The sequence below is a fragment of the Melopsittacus undulatus genome, chromosome 3 (assembly GCF_012275295.1).
Source record: "Melopsittacus undulatus isolate bMelUnd1 chromosome 3, bMelUnd1.mat.Z, whole genome shotgun sequence".
NCBI lineage: Eukaryota > Metazoa > Chordata > Aves > Psittaciformes > Psittaculidae > Melopsittacus > Melopsittacus undulatus.
Window position 1 is genome coordinate 169,194 of NC_047529.1, and position 20,214 is coordinate 189,407.

General features: G+C 48.5%; 1 protein-coding gene across 1 annotated transcript in view; it reads right to left on the bottom strand.

Annotated features, from left to right (window-relative positions):
* Positions 1-20,214, bottom strand: part of SLC24A3 (solute carrier family 24 member 3) — a 155,339-nt gene that overhangs the window by 54,208 nt on the left and 80,917 nt on the right. The window contains exons 3-4 of the mRNA XM_034061044.1: positions 10,010-10,086; positions 331-405 (exon numbers count right to left, since the gene is read on the bottom strand). Coding sequence (XP_033916935.1) covers positions 331-405; positions 10,010-10,086 — 152 coding nt within the window. The remainder of the gene's footprint in view (positions 1-330; positions 406-10,009; positions 10,087-20,214) is intronic.

Sequence of the window (20,214 nt, forward strand, 5' to 3'; positions counted from 1 at the left end):
CGCTGCTCCAAAGAATGTGTTTCTCACTATGTTACAAATCGCTCCCATTTTAAAGCAGTGCTATGATGCAGATATTGGAATTACTATTCCAGAGCCACAGCTACCTTTCAAGAGAGAGTCTCAGCCAAGTTTACCCACCAGTAGACTCCCAGCCCATCTCCTGCGAGCAAGAACACGAAGCTGAGCCAGCGCACACACACTGTGCTGAGCAGCTAAACAAGAATTGGGGAATACACTAGGACAACAGCAAATACACCATCATCATGTTCTGAGGCTCTTGAGAATTGCTGCTACAGGTTAAGTAACTGCTACAAGCTTCTAACACCTTACCTCGCAAATCTTTTCCAGCGAAGGGACAAAGAAATCATCGCAGACAATTGCCAAAGCATAAAACATATACACAGCCTGCAAGAGAAAAGAGAAAACCTTGAGTGTGGAGGTTGTGAAGCAGAAGTGAACTGGAGCACCCCAACTCCTCCTGCTTTGTGGTGGTGTATGCTTAACAAAAGCAATAGAATGGCCTTGCAAGAAGAATCCAGGGGGGACTCTGGGATTTAATAGGGAGATCATGAAGTATTTATCCAAAAGCTCCTGCGAGCTATCAAAAGCTGCCAACATTTTATCATCATCATCATAAGGAATTCTTTTTTGGTTGAATTCTCTGGATATTGCTAAGCCACACTTAAATATTTTTGCCCCCCTTTTCCCCCCTGTTGCACAGAACAAGGGTTGTTTTATGACTGCATTATGTGAAAATCCAAACCCTCGAGGAGCAGTTTTTGAAAAGCTAAAGCTTTGAAAAAGGGGAAAGGAGCTTGTTTTGTACAACTGAAGTGCCCTCCCATGTCATCTGGGATCCCAGGGATAACTCTTGCTAAGCACCACACAGGAACAACTTCCAAATGACTGAAAGCCAAGGGAGGACACAAGTCTTGAAAGGACACTTAACAAATGAACTCTTCAATTTCATGCAAGAAACATTTAATCTGTATTTCTGTATTATTAAACAGAAAGGCACTTCTGTATTTTCAAACAGAAGATGCCAAAGCCTGATGCCTTTCCCAACAGGCAAACAGTACAGCACGGCTTACACCCATGCAGCTGAACTCTTGTCTTTCCCCTAGTCCACACTGTCCAGGGGGAAGAACCTCTATCCCCTGTCTTGATGCACGCCCTGACACTAGATAGGAAAATGCTCATTGTCACAGGGGAAAAGCAAGGCAGCTCCCTGACAGACCACACATCACAGCCAGGCTGGTGCCTCATCCCTGCCTGCTCTAGTTTACCGGTGTACACATATCTTGTTTAGTGTGCTCTAAGCGAGTTTGCCGATGACACCAAGCTGTGTGGTTCTGTTGATACGCTAGAGGGAAGGAATGCATCCAGAGGGACCTTGACACGCTTGTGAGGTGGGCTGATGCCAACCTCATGGAGTTTAACCATGCCAAGTGCAAGATCCTACCCCTGGGTCGGAGCAATCCCAGGCACAGCTACAGGTTGGGCAGAGAAGAGATTCAGAGCAGCCCTGAGGAGAAGGACTTGGTGGTGTTGGTCAATGAGAAAATGAACATGAGCCAGCTTCAGTGTGTGCTCCCAGCCCAGAAAGCAACTGTATCCTGGGCTGCATCAAAAGGAGTGTGACCAGCAGGTCAAAGAAGGTGATCCTGCCCCTCTGCTCTGCTCTTGTGAGACCTCACCTGGAGCATTGTGTGCAGTTCTGGTGTCCTCAACATAAAAGGACATGGAACTGTTGGAGCAAGTCCAGAAGAGGCCACGAGGATGATCAGGGACTGAAGCACCTCCTGTATGGAGCCAGGCTGAGAAAGTTGGGTCTGTTCAGCCTGGAGAAGAGAAGCTGCATGGAGACCTCAGAGCAGCTTCCAGGGTCTGAAGGGGCCTACAGGGATGCTGGGGAGGGACTATTCATTAGGAACTGTAGTGACAGGACAAGGGGAAACGGGTTGAAACTGAAACAGCAGAGGTTTAGACTGGATATAAGGAAGAAATTCTTTACTGTGAGGGTGCTGAGGCACTGGAATGGGTTGCCCAGGGAGGTTGTGAATGCTCCATCCCTGGCAGTGTTCAAGGCCAGGTTGGACAGAGCCTTGGGTGCCATGGTTTAGTGTGAGGTGTCCCTGCCCATGGCAGGGGGGTTGGAACTAGATGATCTTAAGGTCCTTTCCAACCCTAACTAGTCTATGATTCTATGATTCTATAACCCCATTCTTTTTCACAGTGTCACTCACAGGCATTACATTATTCATCCTTCCACTCTCAAAGTGAGACAAAACTACTTTAAAGATCAATGTAACACGTGCCATGTACCACTACAGAACTGTTTTTACAAGTAGTGCGGCTCAATAACTAGAGTGAAGTGGCCAATATTTGTAGAAAATCAGAGTCATGTCGTATTGAAGCACATTTGTTATCCCATCACCAGCAGTCTCCTGCTCTGCTTGTGTCTGTGGTTTACTGCTGAAGCTCAGCTGATGGAGGAGACCAGAGTGTTTTCTTCCTGGGAGGAATGCAGCAAGACAAATGACCTCTGGGGTCCTGTTCATGCTTTAACTTTCAGCAACAAGTTTACACCCCCGAGTCTCCCAAACTCGCAGATTCTAACATGCCAGAATTTAGTCACAGCTTTGCTGCAGAGGGCAGTGATTTCTGTGACAATCTCAGCTGTGAAAGGTCTTCAAGCTCAAAAACCTTTCAAGCATATTCTTTTTCAGGATTAAAGATGGGAATTTATCACAATAGATGATTCTGACACCATCTTGAAGACTTGGTACTAGCTTGCCACTTAGGACAGTTTTTGTGCTCCTCTATCACTACTCATAAGCATGAATAAATACAATTTCCACTTTATGAAACTCTTACGTTGCAAAATGGCACAGAGGACCACAAACGTCAGCACAATTCCAGGTCTACAGCTCTCCTGGGTGCAGCAAAGACCTTGATCTTGTAAAGGCAGCACTACCTGCTGACGTGGTATCAACAGTAACTGTATGAACCGAGACAAAGGAAGCAAATGGTTCACAGACATTGTGCATCACAGGAGGAAGGATCAGAAACAACCCTTGAGAGTTATGTGGCCAAATCCCATTGAATACAGTGGACAATGGGTGCCCAACTTCAGCCTGGAAAAAATCTGCTAATCGTATTAATCTGCAGTGGGTTATGCCATAATTTTCCCTCCCCAAATACACAGTAATTCCTTTCAAGAACACTAATCTGTACATCATCATCCCTATAAATGGAGTGCATCTTCTACATTAGACATAATCTACAGTCACAGAGCACAGGGCATCATATGGCTGCTTGGGCTTCCTGCAATCTGCTGCTGTTGTGACAGACGAGCCCTCCTGAAGTGGGGCAAGGCCCAAAGAAGGTAGTGAGGAGGCAACCACCCAAAAGAAGCACACGCTCAGAAGCCAAACCAGATCATTTCAGCACCTGCTTCCCCTTGTGGCACATGCGTGGTCTTTTTCTCCTCTATGTTCTCCCTGTTTTCTCAGATCAGGCAGTTTCGCACCACACTCAGTGCTCACCAGAAACATCCCCAGGCTGGGTGGACATCCCATCCACCAGTTTTAGCTTAGGAAAATCCTTCTGAGAGCTTTTAAATGATCATCCAAAAACATGCGAGGGCTGGACCTGCACTGTCTCCAGGTAAAACAAGACCGGCAAGGCACATCCATGTCCCGGTACCCACACGCAGGCCCAAAAGCTACTTCTCTGTTCTGATTTTTACAGGGCACTACCACAGGACACCACAGGTGACAAGGGAACTTCCCTTTGTCCTCCCAAGATCATGTCCAAGAGAAAAGGCTGAAGGGGACTGAAAGAGTAAGGAGTGGAAAAGCAAACGTGGAGCGGCTGCTGTCACACTTCCTCTGACCCTCCTGGAGGCAGGGGGAAGGGCACACTGCTGCATCTGCTGAAGGTGCTGAGCCAAAGCCTGCTGCAGGCAGCAAGATCATGGTGGGCCACTTCAGCAAGTGTTAACACCAGGCTGGCAGAACAGAGCAGGCTGGACTTATGTGCTTATGTGTTGACTTATGTGCTGGACATTTATCTTCAATGACCTCATTGTTGTCACAAATCTGGTTTTGGCCATGAGTCTCCCCCAGTTTTATTTAACTGGCTTGAGTGCAATACCACATAAAGTGTCAAAATCTAAGGAGTATCTGGCTAGAAAACAGCTTGGCTCACAAGCTAGAACACTGGCAACTACCCTGGTAAGTGAACACATGAGGATAATAACTGTTACTTCCTTGAATATTGTTTGGGGTTTTCTGGTGGGGCTTCTTTCATTTAAAACAAACAAAACCAGATCAGGTTTAGAGTCTGGGCCAGCAGGAACACAACCAGGAAATGCAGTTCTATGTCAAGTCAGACTTGCAAAGATGGAAGCCCAGTACAGGCTGGTTTGTGTGGAAAGAAAGAAGACGGCCAGCATCCCTTCCAACCCAAGCTGTTCTATGATTCTATGATCAGGGCAAGCAGGTCTTTTGTGTACGTCAGATGTCGAGAATGGACATAGAATGGCTCCAACATTCTGATTAGGTGGTAGCTGCTTCCATCTAAGTTAATGTGATAATCCAGCAGAGTCCTGTTGCTCCTCCTTTGGCACAGGCCGCTCTGTCCTCGCAGGACCACCAGGTTTAGCACATTTCAGCAGCACACATGAAGCACCCACTGGGGATACAGGCAGCAGCTGGGGAACACGGGTATGCTATGGGCAGAGCTGGGGATGTGTGTAACCACAACAGGGGACAACGCCATGGACCAAACACAAACCACAAGTCACAGCCCTGGCATCATTTAGTTGTGTTTGGCTTGAAGTGAAGGTTTAGATTTCTTTACACAGGCAACCCACTGAAAATACACTCTTCTTCTCCAGAAGGACATTAAAAAATTATGGAACTGTAATGGCCATGAACAAAAGGATTACAAATCCCAGATTAAGTATTACATTAGGCTTGATTTTAAAATTATGGTTCTAACAAGCATCAGAGAAGTAACTGTAATCTCTGCATGAAAGGGTTAAGCATCCCACTCAAAATACATGGTCTGTTGCACAGAACATAAATGGCAATTTTTCATGTTTGTCCAGTGGTTCTTTGAGTTTCCTGTGCCAACCTTCATACTCAGATTAAAACTTGCTTTACTGAGTGAAAGCAAGAAGCTTTCCACAAGAAAGCTTGTAGGAGTCAGCAATTCCCACAGCCCTGCCTTCTTCCCAAAAGAGCTGGGAAAGGAAGAGGTGACCGTTCCTGGCTGCTCCTACCACAGAGGCACACAAGCCAAGGGGCGTCACCAACACCGCTGTAACCAAGCATGGGGCTTTCCAACTGCATTGAAAAACACCTACACCTCCATTACTGAAAACAAATAAAAAACCCCAAACAAGGAACCCACAGAGTCCAAGTACACGGGGAGCAGCAGGCTAAGCATTCAGTAGCAAGCTGTCTGTACCGCACAGCATCACTAAAGCAAACACTGGAAAACCATCACCCTGGTGAGACAGCTCTGTGACAGAAATGAGATATGGCTGCTCTGTGACTCGGTGCAGTAACAAAGGCAGGATGTATCCAGAACAACCTGCATTTCCCGAGGGGCTCGCACAAGGGAGGCAGGTGCTCCTCTGGAGCATCCTGTTCCCATGGCTACACAGGATGATGGCAAATGAGATGCATGAGGGATCGCTGAGAAAGGGATTGCAGCATCCAGACCCCTGCTCCCTCACCCTGCTCCGTATGTGCTGCCTAGCTCTGCCTGTGGAGGAGCTCAACTTCAACTGTGTCCTGGACACCACCACACTGTGGATTTGCCTGGAGAAAGCTGGGAAAATAGGAACCAAGCTGGGAAAATAGGAACCAACACTGTACTGTCAAGGACTGGGATAACAGGGCAGTGACAGGGCAGGGAGGAAAGACTGCCCATCCACCAGGCTTCCCGATGGGAAACACACAGCAATTCCCAAACCCTCCTTCCTCTGCCGTCACCAAAAACCTTACAAATCACTCAGCAAAGCAATTGCCCTCCCGTGCCTGGTGGAGGTGACGGAGCCCACCTTCCAGTGTCTGTGGGCACGGCAGGGCTGGGGGTCTACACATCTGTCATCTGGGGGTCAGGAACACATCTGCTGGGACCCATGAAATGCCAGGAGAACACCAGGACAGCCGTGTTCTGAACAACGTCAAGACTGCAAAGTGAAGCTCTCGGGAGTGGGGAGCTGCCGGAGCACAGGCTGTACTCTGGAGCCCTCAGCAGTGAACAGCACCAGACTCCCAAATCCCTGATCCTGGCTCCTTCCAACCTGAACATCCCAAACCAGCAACCTGGGGGGGTGTTACTGACACAGCAGCGTGCCCTCATCTCAGAGAGGACACAGAAATGATATAGTTGATTAGCTCCAAAGAAGTATCCAGGGGGAAATGAAACACTGCGGCTCCAAACCCGTCATGTTTTACTGGTCAGCTTTTCCTAGAAACTGAACTATTTTCCGCTCAAACCTAAAACTATTACTAAAGTGCTTCTGCAGTTTTTCCTAGATTTTGGAGTGTTTAAGGATTTACTCTTATTTTAATGAAGCATCACATTATGTTCAGTAATTCTGCATTGTTCCACCATGGGATCTGCTGGGGTCCTTGTGTTTTCACTTTATTAAACAATAAGAAGATGCCTTGGGAATCCCCTGAGAGGTCATCTACTGCATAACCCAAGACCCCAGTTTATAGCATTTGCCCCTATCAGAAATAAACACAGGAGTATGGGCAAAGGGGGAGAGGAGAAAGAACCAGTTTTTACTGAAATGAATAAACACAGTTGAAGAGGAGGTCAATAAACAAGAAAAGCACGATGATGACCTGCTAATCATTACTCCATTGTTCTCCCTGCCACTACAAAGCTGCTTTTACAATCCAGCTTCTTCAAACCCAAGGAGAAATGTTGATGCAGACTAGGTGTGCCTGTATCCTGCCCCCAAAGTGCATTTGTGTGCTCTGACTGGATTACACGTTTGGCAACTGCATTGCTGGAAGGTAAAAAACACAACCAGAAGTTTATCACCCCACTACCATGACAACCCCTTTCAAGTCAGACTAAAGAGGCAGGTTGCTAAATGCTGACTGTTCTCTGTGTTCTCCAAGTCTCAGGGTTTTCTTTGACAACGGTTTACGGTTTGCTACAGCAAAGGCAAAGGATTTGTCATTGCTGCTTCTGGCTCCCACTCCACCCAAGGGGCCGTACAGGGCCACAGATGGTGATGCTTGGGGGAGCTTCTCTTGGGATTCACAGAGCTGATAGCTCAGGACAGAGACTGGGAAACTTCTCAGCTGATGCCAGCAGTCTTGGACCTGTGCACCCTGTGACAGTTTCCAACAGCTGAGGGGTTGTCCCCAAGTGCCACACTGCTGGCAAGGGTGAATCCAGATGGGTCCTGCACCTCAGGGACTGGAGTATGGTCAGTAAAGATTCTTGATCACTAAAACTGTCATGGAGAATGATGGAGCAGCAACGGACTGAGGAGTCCATCTTGCTGCTTACTAGAGGGGAAGAAACTGGAGGTAGGCTTCTGCTGGGACAGCAGATGCTTACATCTAGTTCTCACTAAAACCAGATTTTTCTTTTCACTCTTAAGTAGACATTTCATCTTGAAGCTTCAGTCCTCCAAACCCCATTTTGAGATATGCCAAAAGTATCCTCAGCTTATTCAGAACTGAAAAACAGCCTGCAGAAACTATCTTGAGAGCAATTATGAAGCCCAATCTACTTTAAAGTACACTTGAAAATAACCCAAATCCTATTTTATGTAGGCAACTGCATGACAATATTAGTTACTACTAGCAAAAAATTACAGCCCAGGTCTTGTCTCTTTTAAATACCCTGAAAAAACACATTCAGAAGTGTGGATCACACAGAGCTTATGAGGGATTTTAGCAGCTCATTTCTAATGGTCTCATTCTAAATTATTCCTCTAAGTCAAGACATTCTTAAAAAATGATTTTTGCATTAAAATGTAAGAAACATGTGATTACAAGGTAGCAACGTGCTGCTATAATCACCTCTTTTGCCTAGGGTGGCTGCACAGGAGCCTGCTAGCTGCTTTACAAGCAGAGATGTATTTAACTGTGCACAGTTAATTCCACACTTCACTCTCCTAACACTTCGTGTTAGCTGCAGTACAGTTACACAGGTGCCAACAGGCTACCAGTATTCATCAAGAGTACATGATGAACTTTCTGTATGGATGAAGAGCAGCTCACAGAGCTTCTCAAGTTAGCTGATGACCAACAGCGACCGTTTCCTGCCGAAACACAAAAGCTGCTGGAGGCAGAGAGCACTGACCAGCAGGCAAAGAAACGATCAGCACTCGGGATGCAAACAGGCACTGGATGGGATGCACATCAAGGCAGGTGTGATCCCCTGCTCAGACCTCCACCTGCAGAGAGGCTCTGGGTGGCTCGCTGCTGCACGACACTCCCGTGAGAGAGCAAGGGTCTAGATGAATTCTGGGGAGTATTCTGAGTGCTGAAAGATCCAGCTTGGGCCCAGTGCTCCCTTTCCAAAACATCTCCACACTCAGTGTTCCCATGGAAACTTCAGAGTCTTCAGCTTGCCAGACACAGTCAACTGTGATGTTACTCAACAAACTGTCGCAGCCATTTGGCCAAAATGAAATTGTAACCCAGAGCACTAGCAATGCAACATGCAATACCATCTCATTCATACTTAAACCATGAATCACTGCACGCTGCTAATGGTAACTGCTCATTTAAGCTGACTGAAAATTATTAAATGCTTTTAAACGTTCAATAGAAACAGGTATTTTCATGCCTGTGTAAGGAAGCCTCTTCCCCCTCCCAGGCACCGACTTGGCAGTTCTTCAATGAAGACAATGTTAATACAGAACTGTCTTCATCTGCCTAACAAAGGTCGATGAATGGATTTGGAGGGACAGTGCTTCCTGCTGCAAGAGTACTGCAGCTGCTGAACACAAGGTCCACTAACACTGGCCAAGTGTCTATGGACTGACAGACCAAGGGTTATTTAAGTACATTTATCTTGAGTGTCTTTAATTTCGGCCTTGCCCAAGCACACCACTTACACTAACTTGTTTGAGGCAGAAATCACAAAACTCCAAGCCCAAAATTGCACAGATTTCTGATATTAGTATTTAAAATAGCAGCTATTGAAGTCTTCTTGCCACATTTCTGAACTTTGAAGCAAATCTTGTGCCTGCCTGATGTCCTCCAAAATTCCCAAGAGGATCCAGGACACATATCAACTGTATTTAGTACATGAGAAGTTATGATCTTTCATATATTCAGGAAGAAAACCTCACTTTAGCATCTCACCACTCTGGGGAATTCTGGAGACCCAAACTATTATTATGTTTTTAAATCAAGTGAATAATCTTTGTAAACAGAAAACATTCTCTCATTCCCCATCCCTGGCAGTGTTCAAGGCTAGGCTGGATGGGGCTTGGAGCAACCTGCTCAAGTGGAAGATCTCCCTGCCCATGGCAGGGGGTTGGAGCTGGGTGAGCTTTAACGTCTCTTCCAACCCAATTCTGTGATTCTATGATAATTTCTTTCTTCTACAGCTATGTCACAAGGGTGCCACATGGATTTCTGGGGGAAATTTGTGGGGATAAGACTTATTTTTGAAGGCAATTACATGAATGTCCTCCCTCAACCTTCCAACCCTGCAGCATCCTTGTGCTTGGGGTTGTGGAAGGCAGGGGACCTCAGCTGGCTGCCAGCCTCAGCAAAGCTGGTCTGGTTGAAGCAACACACAGGAATTTATTCACTTATAGCATGTGTTGTGCTCCTGGGCTGCACCGGGGCTTTTAAAAGGGGTTTATGTAAAACTGAGGTATGTTAGTGCAGCTAATGAAACTCGCTCTCAGCCACGACAGAGCAGGAGTGGCAGCAGTCTGCGGTGAGCGCAGTGAGCCCTGGCCACACCGACATGAGATAAAATGCAAAGTCACAGGACTTACACAAAGGACGTGAAGGACCACAGCTCCATGTCTCCTGTCCTCGTTTGTGAAGATGTCATTGGGGAACTCATGGAGAGCTGCAAAAGCAGGGGAAAAGGGAAAGCTCAGATGTTTAATCAGCTACTCAAGACCACCGCGCGTGCTGTTAAGTAACACCATAAGAAATTGCCTGAGCTCTTCTACTGAGCAGTAGCCCTACAAATACCATGGCAAAAGCTCTGGTTTGCTTCCCTGTTAGTTCTGCTTAATTTGTCCCCCGGCAATTATAGCCTTTTCCCAAAAGTCAATTTGCTTTTGTGGCAACCACAACATTATGCACCCAAATGCTCCGGGGAAGGCAGGCAAATCCCAACAGCACTGCATTGCTCTCTCCTGAAAAAACATTCAAGGAAACAGCTTGTACAGAGCAGGTGGTGATGGGTCACTCATTTCTGACTTATGGTTTTGTACCCAAAAAGCACAGGCTCAAGCCACCCCTCGAGCTGGCAGTACCGCTTGCCCATGGGAAGGGCACAGGTAACATGTACCCATGTCCAGGCAGACAACGACTTCCCTTGAGCGCCCTTCCCGACAGCAGGCACTTGCAGCAAATCACCTCTCAGTTGGGTTCATTCCTTACCCTGCCTGGTGCCTCTCACTGAACTTGTAACAGCATCAAGGTACAAGACTTCCCTGTACAGCAAACACTCCAAGGACAACCAGGGGTGGCAGACAGCAGCAGGTGGAGGGGATGCAACCCAGCCCAGGGTCAGGTTTGGAAATTCCGGATCAAAACAAATCCTTTCTCTGCCTCCAGACTTCACTCTGCCTCCTCAGAGGCATCCGCTACATGAACATCTGATGTACGGTGCCAGCGATGCAAAGAAGCTTCTGACAAAGACATTAAATACTAAAAACCCCAAGGGTGCAACTCTTTGTTGTTGCGAAGATTTCCATTGGGAAGGGTTAGTGCTACTGCAAAGCCATACAAGCTGGAATCCTACGTGCAAAGGCCAGCTGAAGTCCTCCTGAGAGCAGTGGTTCAAGAGGGCTATGTGTGTCTGAAGCAAGTTTCCTGTGAAGGTGCATGACATGTGCCACGGGAAAGGATAACAATTCCACCTTTCCCAAGGGCTGGCAGCAGGTCTGCATGAAACAGCTTCAGCCAGAGATCCACAGCTTCTGCCTACATCAACTCAAGGACAGCACCTGAGGAGTCCCTCGGCACGCCCTGTTCCATGTCTCCAGCAGCAGCTTTTTACCTGCAGCAAACTGAAGGGTAAAGTCATTATCGCTCAGGATGAAGGTGAAGGATAAAGACCTTTACTCTGCAGTGAGGCTGTGGGACCCAGGCAGGCTCCACGGTCTAATCAGCTTCAGAAAAAGCATCTGTTGCTAGAAGCGAGCCATGAAGAAACTTCATGTGAAACATAATTATGTCAAATAATGATACGATAAAGCAAGGAAAAAACCAGCAACCCAAACTAGATGCTGTTTCTCCCAGTAAAGCTGTCCACTGGTGGGGAAAGCAGAGAAGCAAAATCCCGTTTCTGACCTCACTGATCTTCTCACAGTCATGGTCTCCTCAGGGCTCTGCAACACCTTGCTGCATCCCAGCTCATGCAAGGAAGAACAGAAGGCATTCTATGTGGTCAAAAGGTAAAACACTAAAGATGGTCACAAGGTGACCTGCTAAGATGGTCAGATGGTGACGCACTAAAGATGGCAACCCCCTGCAATTACAAGGTGGCATGTTTTGCAAACAAGCAGAAGTACTTCTACTGCACAGCACGTTATAAAATGGTGGATTTCATTCCCCAGGGCAGGCAGCAAAGCAGGAAAGGCCCAAAAGGAGATCCCCCATGAACTGTCTGTAAGTGATATTCAGTATGGCAACCTAAAAGCAAACTGCGGTTTTTGTAAATCCTGTGGTCAGCAGTCAGCAAGGGTGGGCATGGGTGGGAGAACTGCTCTTTACAGGCCCTGTAGCTTACACTTCTCCCTAAGCATCCCTTACCAGCCATTTCCAGAAGCAGGATGTTGGGCTAGGTGGCTGCTTGGGCAGGAGAGAAGAAAGGGACATTTTGACATCTGCAGCAAGAGGTGATGGAAGCAGAACCATGACCTGCTGGTTGCTCAAACGTTCATGATTCTGCTCCCTTCTTCCTTACAGCAGAGAAAAGCACCACCACCGGTCTACACACCAAGAGGTCTGCACTCCAACTTTGCTTCATCATGCAATTTAAGACCAAGAGAGTCATAAAGCCTTAGAAATGACACACTAATGTGGGACAGATGATGGCCACTGCACCAACCCAGAAAACAACTCTGCAATTCAGTTTGCTCAATGTGTTTTCATGAAGAGCAATATATTTTTCTTGGATTAGCAGTTCTTTCCTAAGTCAAGTAATGAGCAGAACAGCTGAAAAGAGCATGAATACAGATGGGTAACTCTTATTGCAAATACGGTGTTGCAAGTCATTTAAAGACAATTTACTTCCATTTACTCAAATGCTTTATTACTGTTCTGGATGCTGACTGAATTATAAAGCACCTAAAGCCAGTCTGCCAACTAGGCTGCAGGGATGGCTTTTGGTTATAAACTAAAAAGCAAGTGTGAAGATGATGTTCTGGTATTCCAGGTGCTTCTAGTAATTCCAGATTTGAATTGCTCAGTAACAACTAAAATAATGGCTTTCTCCTAATGGTCAGTTCTGCACATTCCGCCTTGATTTGGAAAGACCTCAAACTATGTTCTTCCTGGCTTTCACATCATTATTATAAATAAAGCTCCATCAACTGGAATTTAATTAACAATTCCATAGATGATTAAATGGAAAACCAGCCCAGCTCACTCTCACAGCTTTGCTGTCTGTGAATCAATAACTGAGCAAAAGGTAGCTACATCTTCATTTTGTAACTAATGCAAGCAACAGATCTACTCAGACACTGCCTGAGGGGGAAAACGTTCTATTTTACATAGTGGTCTTTCACCACTCAAAAGACTCAGGTCAATACTGTGCGTTGCATTCCTACCCCTGGTAACTATCAGAAGTCCTAACAAACTGGTGGGAGCTACTGGAGCACTACAGACAGCACCTTTAAGATGAACCTGTAACGAAGTAACACCAGCAATACCCCTGAACATGTGATAAACCAAGGCCAGGTTGGACACAGGGGCTTGGAGCAGCTGCTCCAGTGGAAGGGGTCCCTGCCCATGGCAGTAGTTGGAGCTGGAGGAGCTTTAAGGTCTCTTTCAACCCAAACAAGCCTGTGATTCTGTAATTAAAAGCATACAGGACCCCCCCCAGTATAAAACCAGAACAAGCTTGTCACTGCCGGCAGAGGTGGGGAATCCTTCCATCCATCCTGTGCAAAGCAGAAACGCAGAATCCCCCCCAAGTTCAGGTTCCCACCCCCACTCTTTCATGAAATGCACCTTCAGATTAGAGAAACATCTCAGGTGTCTGAAGCTTGCTCTGCCCAGCACTCCCTTCTCTGCGACACCGTCTGAACACGAGTGCTTGTGGTGGCTTACACTTCAATCTATGCAAATAGAAAATAATGTATGCAAATTTGAAATCTGCTGCATTTTTATTAGATGCATCAGGTGCAGATGAGTACAGATAAGAGGAGAGCTTTGCAAAACACAGGAGCTCCTTTCGAAGAAGAAATAAAGGGTGTTGCTAGAACACCACTCCAACAACAGCTGCCCTATTTAGCCAGTAAAAAAGCTCACACAGTTATTTTACTTAAAAGAGTCCACAGCTTTTGTACAGAAAATAGGGGCATATTTTGCCAGGCTCATTTTGAATCACACCAGGAAAAAAAACACCACCCTGTCAATGAACCCGAGCTCAAAGAACAGAAGTTTTCTGCCCAACTGATCCACTCTCCTCCTGCAGACATTGTAGGCATTGGGTCTGCAAACTGCAGAAAGGCAGGACCTTCACATGTGCTCAGCACCTCCATGGATATTCCCTGTGTGGGCATCAGGTACAATGCCAGCTGCCAAGACCAGAGCTGTGCCCCTGCATCAGCACTGCAGCATCCTGCACTGACAAGAGCTCCTACTGCAGGCATGTGAATTCCAGCCTTCAGAGGGACACAACTCGGTGCAGGTTTTCAGTTGATGCGAGGTGTGTTTGCTGGAGTGTGCAGCTCCACACAATGTGGGAGGGTTTGGGTGCAGTTCAATCTTGTATTGGCAACTTGTAAAATTACTAGGGAATATTAGAATTATTAGAATTTGGAAGTCATGGGAACTGAAGGACTATCAGCAAGGTATGGACGCAAAGGAGGCTAAATAAAGGAGGAAATCACAATAGGTGTGAAAAGTTGTGCTCTTTTGCATTAGCCAAGGACCTGACAGCAAGACCTCAGGTGTTCAGACAGGAATCATAGAATCCACCAGGCTGTAAAAGCCCTTTAAGCTCATCCAGTCCAACCATTCCCAGCCCTGCCAAGGCCCATGGCACTGAGGCCTCGTCTCCAGTGTGTGAACACTTGCAGGGCCGGTGCCTGCAGCCCTGCCCTGGGCAGCCTGTTCCAATGCCTGAGCACCCTGTGGGGCAGGAATTGTTCCTCAGCTCCGGTCTAAGCATGGCTGCTGTACAGACAGGGGAGCCCACCCTTTGCAAGCAGGAGGTGTGCAGCATTGCCTGCAGCCCACAGCAGCCCAGGAGCTGTTACTGCTGGCTCCCACAGGACCATCCACAAGGCACCGCAGTGCACACTCCACTGCCAGATCTGGAGAAGAATCTGTATCTGTGCTCAACAGGGAAGGGTTATTTTAGTCATAATACAGTGAGCTGGAATAAATTCTTGTCTCTTTATTCCCAATCAGTGTGCAATTCATTAAAACTGGAACCCTCTTCACCCTTACTTTTAGCTGACTTATGAAATGATCCACATTACCGCTCAGAGGATTTGCTGGCGCAATACGAATTTGCCCCTGGTTCTGCACTGTCAAGCTACTCCAGGCAGCTCGTGCACTCTGCCAAGGACAGATGTGCAGAGAAGATACTGCTGTACCATTCTTCTGGACTGCAGCAGGGAGTGCTGCCTTTTCAGAATCTCTTTCCCTGCCACTCCTTCCCCTCTCCTATTTCATGTTTCCACCTTTCCAAAAGGATCCTTTAAAAAACCCAACCAAATGACACTGGATCAATAGTTCCCAGAGCTGTAACATATACTCATTTTTTAAAAGTCTTTACATTGCTAGCAGAAAACCCCTGGGAAACCTGCTGCTTTCCACCACTTTCACAGAAGGAAGAAGTGAGGATGTTCAGCCTCAGCAATGAATTACCTGCAAATTAAACTGTCAGAAGTTTAAAACTCAGCTCATTTTCTCAGGCCGTCCCCAGGATTATTTCATGGCCACAGGTAAGTCACATCAGTACTAGGCACTGCAATCCCAGAGCATCCAATACCCAGTGGGAGAGGCACAGCCTATATTTGTATGCAGCTTTCCGGGTAACTACTCTGCTCAGTGGCCCCTGTTTGGGCCCTGTTTTGCCCTTGTTTCCAAAGAAGTGGGGTGAAAAGTCCCATCACAGGATAGAATCCCATGACATGAGTGGGCTGGATTAGAAACCAGGATTTTGATACACAACTCTAACATTTAGGGACTGCTGCTACTCAAAATATAAATGCTACTTCAGCTGTCATTAAAAGTCCCAGGGACAACCATACTCCTGCAGCTGGAAAAACACAGGGACATGTGGCTGTTCCAAGCAGCTGGGTGCCAGCTCTTGTCTAAGCCCAGATGACAGAATGTTTGTTCCCGTGCCTGGCTTGAGGTGCTTGGAGCATGCCAGCTCACAACAGGAAAGCAAACACATCATTAGCAACAACCACAACGGGAACAGAGAACTCGAGGGAATGTCCTTACACCACTGCACAGGCGCACTCCTTGCTGTAGCTTCTGTCGCGCTGGTCTTCCCATCCTGGGAGGAACGCAGCTGCGAACGTGCACAGAGCAGCAATGGAGGATGGACAGGTCATCAAACAGGGAATTCTGGAATAGAGACCTCAAAAAGGAGCGCTGGAGTAGGGTTCCTCAGGCACTGAGTGGCAAAGAGAAGGAGAAAAGGGTCCAACAGCTTGAGAGGGGCCATGGGAAGCAGGTCCACGGATACAGCCACCTTTCACACAGTGTGCGGGCAGCTCATCCTCACAGAGTGCTGCAGATCCGAATTCTCCAAAGCTTCACAAAGCAAGTGGAAGAAAAGTCCATCAAAGGTCAGCAACATAAAGTTTGGTCTGTGGCTCAGGAAGTCCCCAAGCTTTGGACTGACTCCAGGATCTGACCCCACGTATTTGCTCAACAGACTCATAACACAGGCACAGCCTGGTTTGGGTTGGAAGGGACCTTACAGCTCCTCCAGCTCCAACCCCTGCCACAGGCAGGGACCCCTTCCACTGGAGCAGCTGCTCCAAGCCCCTGTGTCCAACCTGGCCTTGAGCACTGCCAGGGATGGGGCAGCCACAGCTTCTCTGGGCACCCTGTGCCAGCGCCTCAGCACCCTCACAGGGAACAGCTTCTGCCTCAGAGCTCAGCTCAGTCTCCCCTGTTCTGGCAGGTTCAAGCCATTCCCCTTGGCCTGTCCCTACAGGACCTGGTCTGAAGCCAACAGGTTTCTCTGACTTCTACTATTGCCATCTATGAGAGAAAGATACTAGATGCGACTTGAGACATCCTTTTCTAAATCAATGCCAACAGCTTTTTACACAGGGAAATAAAAACATACCTTAAAACAATTAGTTACCTTCCCACTCCCAACCTCCCAACCTCCAATTCATCATTTTAAACTCAAGGTTGAGATTTGTGACTGTTTCAGGTTGAGCAATAACATTACATTCACCACCTGCCTGCACACTGTCCGGCCCAATTCCCTCACTTTCCAACAGCATCTCCTGAACTGTATCAATTCTGACACAGCTGTGGGCCCTACCAGATACACCAGAGAGTAACTGCTCGGTGCCCAAAGCCTGTCCCTCTCACAGAGCAGGGACCCATGGGACGAGCTTGCAGACACAGGGAGATGAGGGGGCTCAGGAGCTTCTGGGCACATTCACAGCTACCACTGCCTGGAGACTGGCTCGGCCATGGGCAGCCCCATGCTCTGCAGCACACCAGTCCCTCCAGCCAAACTCCACAGGAACAGCTTTAAAACACACAGTGCAGGAGAGCAAGTGACTGTGAAGATCTTCAGTTGGCTTCAAAAGCAATCAGGATCGGTCAAACTCCCCAACAGGAGGGTGTTTTACCCATGTCACCACTTAACTGCTGGAAAAAGGCAGGCAAGCGAGTGTGGGGCAGAGCCATTCCAAACCCTGCAGCATCCCCTGCACGGCCGGTGGCATGGTCCCAGACCATGCAACAGCTGCACAGGATCGGCTCTGACCAGCACTAAGAGTGCAGACAGCATTCCTGGTACCTTTAATTACCAACACATAAACACTGCTGGTGGATGCTCAGGCAGTGACTGATGCACACTTCCACCTCCCGAGTTACTGCGCGCTGATGAGCTCATGCTTACACCCAGCACAAAGGATGCTCAGGGCAAACACACCCAACAAAAGCAGCTCTGCTTTTTCCAGCCTGATTCTTCAGCTTCCATCAACAATGCACCCAGAGCACCTCTGTCGTGTCCGGGGGGAGCATGCCCAGGGTTGTCCAAGGTTTCCTGGAGGGGGAAGCAGGGTAAGGTGACGCTGCTTCACACAGCCAGGTAAGGAGATTCCTATAGGGAACACTGCAGGAGTGGGATGGAGCTGCCCAGACTCCAGCCACATCACATAGTCCCAGGGGTCTCAGCGGGGGTCCCATCTGAGAGGCGAGCCCTGGACACTGGTGCTGTGTGCCCACCCTGATGCCCCCTTTATCACCAGCAGCCTCGGGAAACTAGGCTTTGTGGAACACAGGAAGAGCTGCTGGAGCATGACATGAAACAGAGTGTGAACAGACACATGTGAACACGGGAGCAGAGGGCTTTGGTCTGCAATCAGAAACACTTCCACTTGAACCCTGTGGAGCCCCTCCGGGAAGGCTCAGCCCCTTGCCCATGACAGCACACGTTACGGTGGTAGCAGCACTCAGGAGCTGCAGAAAGACCCCAAGTCCCACCTGAGGAACTCAAACCAGATGTCAACCACACTGGAACATCCCGTCACAGAACACTCACCCCATGAGCTTCTCCTCTAAAAGCATTCTGGGTGATTTGCTATGCTGACTTATTTATCTTCAGATAAATACAGCACAAGGGGAGTGCTGTGGGGTCCTGCCAGGCATGAGTCCCATGGTAAGGTCAGCCTCAGTGCGCAGGGCTGGGAGATGCTGTGCCCCCGTGGAGCAGGCAGCTGTCGGGCTGCCTTCCAGAACACAAGTGCAGCGGCTGTGTCGGGGGGAGCGGATCCCATTCTCCAGGCAGCAGGCCCGTGGATCCCGGCCAGCACAGAGATCCCATCACTGCAGGAGGTCCCTGCCTGCTCAGACAGAGCACCCAGCCTGGCCCCATGCAGCACCAGCACCGATTCCCCGCTCCTGCTGCTGTCATAAAACGCTTCATACCACAGACACAAAGTCCAGGGAGAGGGAACGGCCCCAGTGCTTCCCATGACACCCCTATGGTCACCTCACCAGCTGAAAACACAGAGCTCCCCAGTGGGAAGCAGACGCTCCTCTGGGCCAGACACACAGCACACAGAGGGAACCTTGCCATCCAAGTCAAGGGTCTTATTTCTGGGCTCCCTTCCCCTGGAGGGCTGCTCTGGGAGCCCGCAGGACCCCACATCCTCAGCCCTGCAGGACACTGCTTTCTTCTGCTCTCCAGCAGTGATTGAATCAGTCTAAAATCACTCTCCCCAATACCTGAATCATTAAGTGTTCATTCAGGGATTTATGTACTTGAACCTCCAGGAACACAGGATTCTGCCTCCCCAACTCCCCCCATTCTCACCCCCCACAGGGTTTGCTGCTGCCTCTCCAAGGGCAGATCCTTCAGGGTCCACAGCTCACAGAATCATGGAATCAGCCAGGCTGGAAAAGCCCTTCAAGCTCATCCAGTCCAACCATTCCCAGCCCTGCCAAGGCCACCCCTAACCCATGGCACTGAGGCCTCGTCTCCACGGGCTGGGAACCCTTGCAGGGCCGGTGCCTGCAGCCCTGCCCTGGGCAGCCTGTTCCAATGCCTGAGCACCCTGTGGGGCAGGAATTGTTCCTCAGCTCCATCTAAACCTGCCCTGGTGCAGCTTGAGGCCGGTTCCTCTTGTCCCATCCCTTGTTCCTTGGGAGCAGAGCCCAGCCCCTCCTGGCTCCATCCTCCTGCAGGCACTTGGAGGGAGCCATCAGGTGCCCCCTGAGCCTTCTCTTCTCCATCTGAACCCCCAGCTCCCTCAGCCGTTCCCCATCACACTTGTGCTCCAGGCCCTGCTCCAGCTCCATTGCCCTTCTCTGGCCCCGCTCCAGCCCCTCAAGGTCTCTCTTGGAGTAAGCAGCCCAAAGCTGAACAGGCTTCAGGGCTCGGGGGCTGCAGTTAACCACAGCCAACAGGGTAAATGAAGTTTGGGTTATCACCTTATGCCATGCCAGATAGGTACTTTTCCTCTCACTGATCTTCAGCTTCCCCTAAGAATGGGACAGTCTAACAGCTGAGTCAAAGCAGGTTTCAATTACAGATAGCTGTTATCAGCTCCTCTATCAGAGACCATGGAAGCATCACGACTGAGGCTGCTGAGCCTTGCCAAGTACCTGTTTACTCGGCAGGATGAGCCAGACAAAGCAGACATGGGTGACAGGGAGAGATTTCATGATACGATACGGGAGAGCTCTGCATTTTTGTCAAACATGGGATGTTATGTATGGGCTGGAGAAAAGAAAGGGAGGCAGAATACAGAGGAATGGGAATATGAGATGATGAACCACATGTACCGTGGGGAATTCAAAACTGGCAGCTCATTTGCATGGGAGGTGAGAACAAACATCACTCCTTCCTATTCTGGGGGAAGCACTCCTGAGACATCACTGATTGAAAACACCAGGCATAGAAACCTTCCTCATCCACCCACCTAAGCCAACAGCTTCAGTAAATCTCCTGGGAAGCCCCATTTCTGCCTAGTAGCACCAAGTCTAGGACAAAAAGCTCTGGCCAGGTCCATGATTTTAGACTGTAGTGATGTTCTCTCTACCTGTAAAACACACACGTCTAAAACATACACAGCTA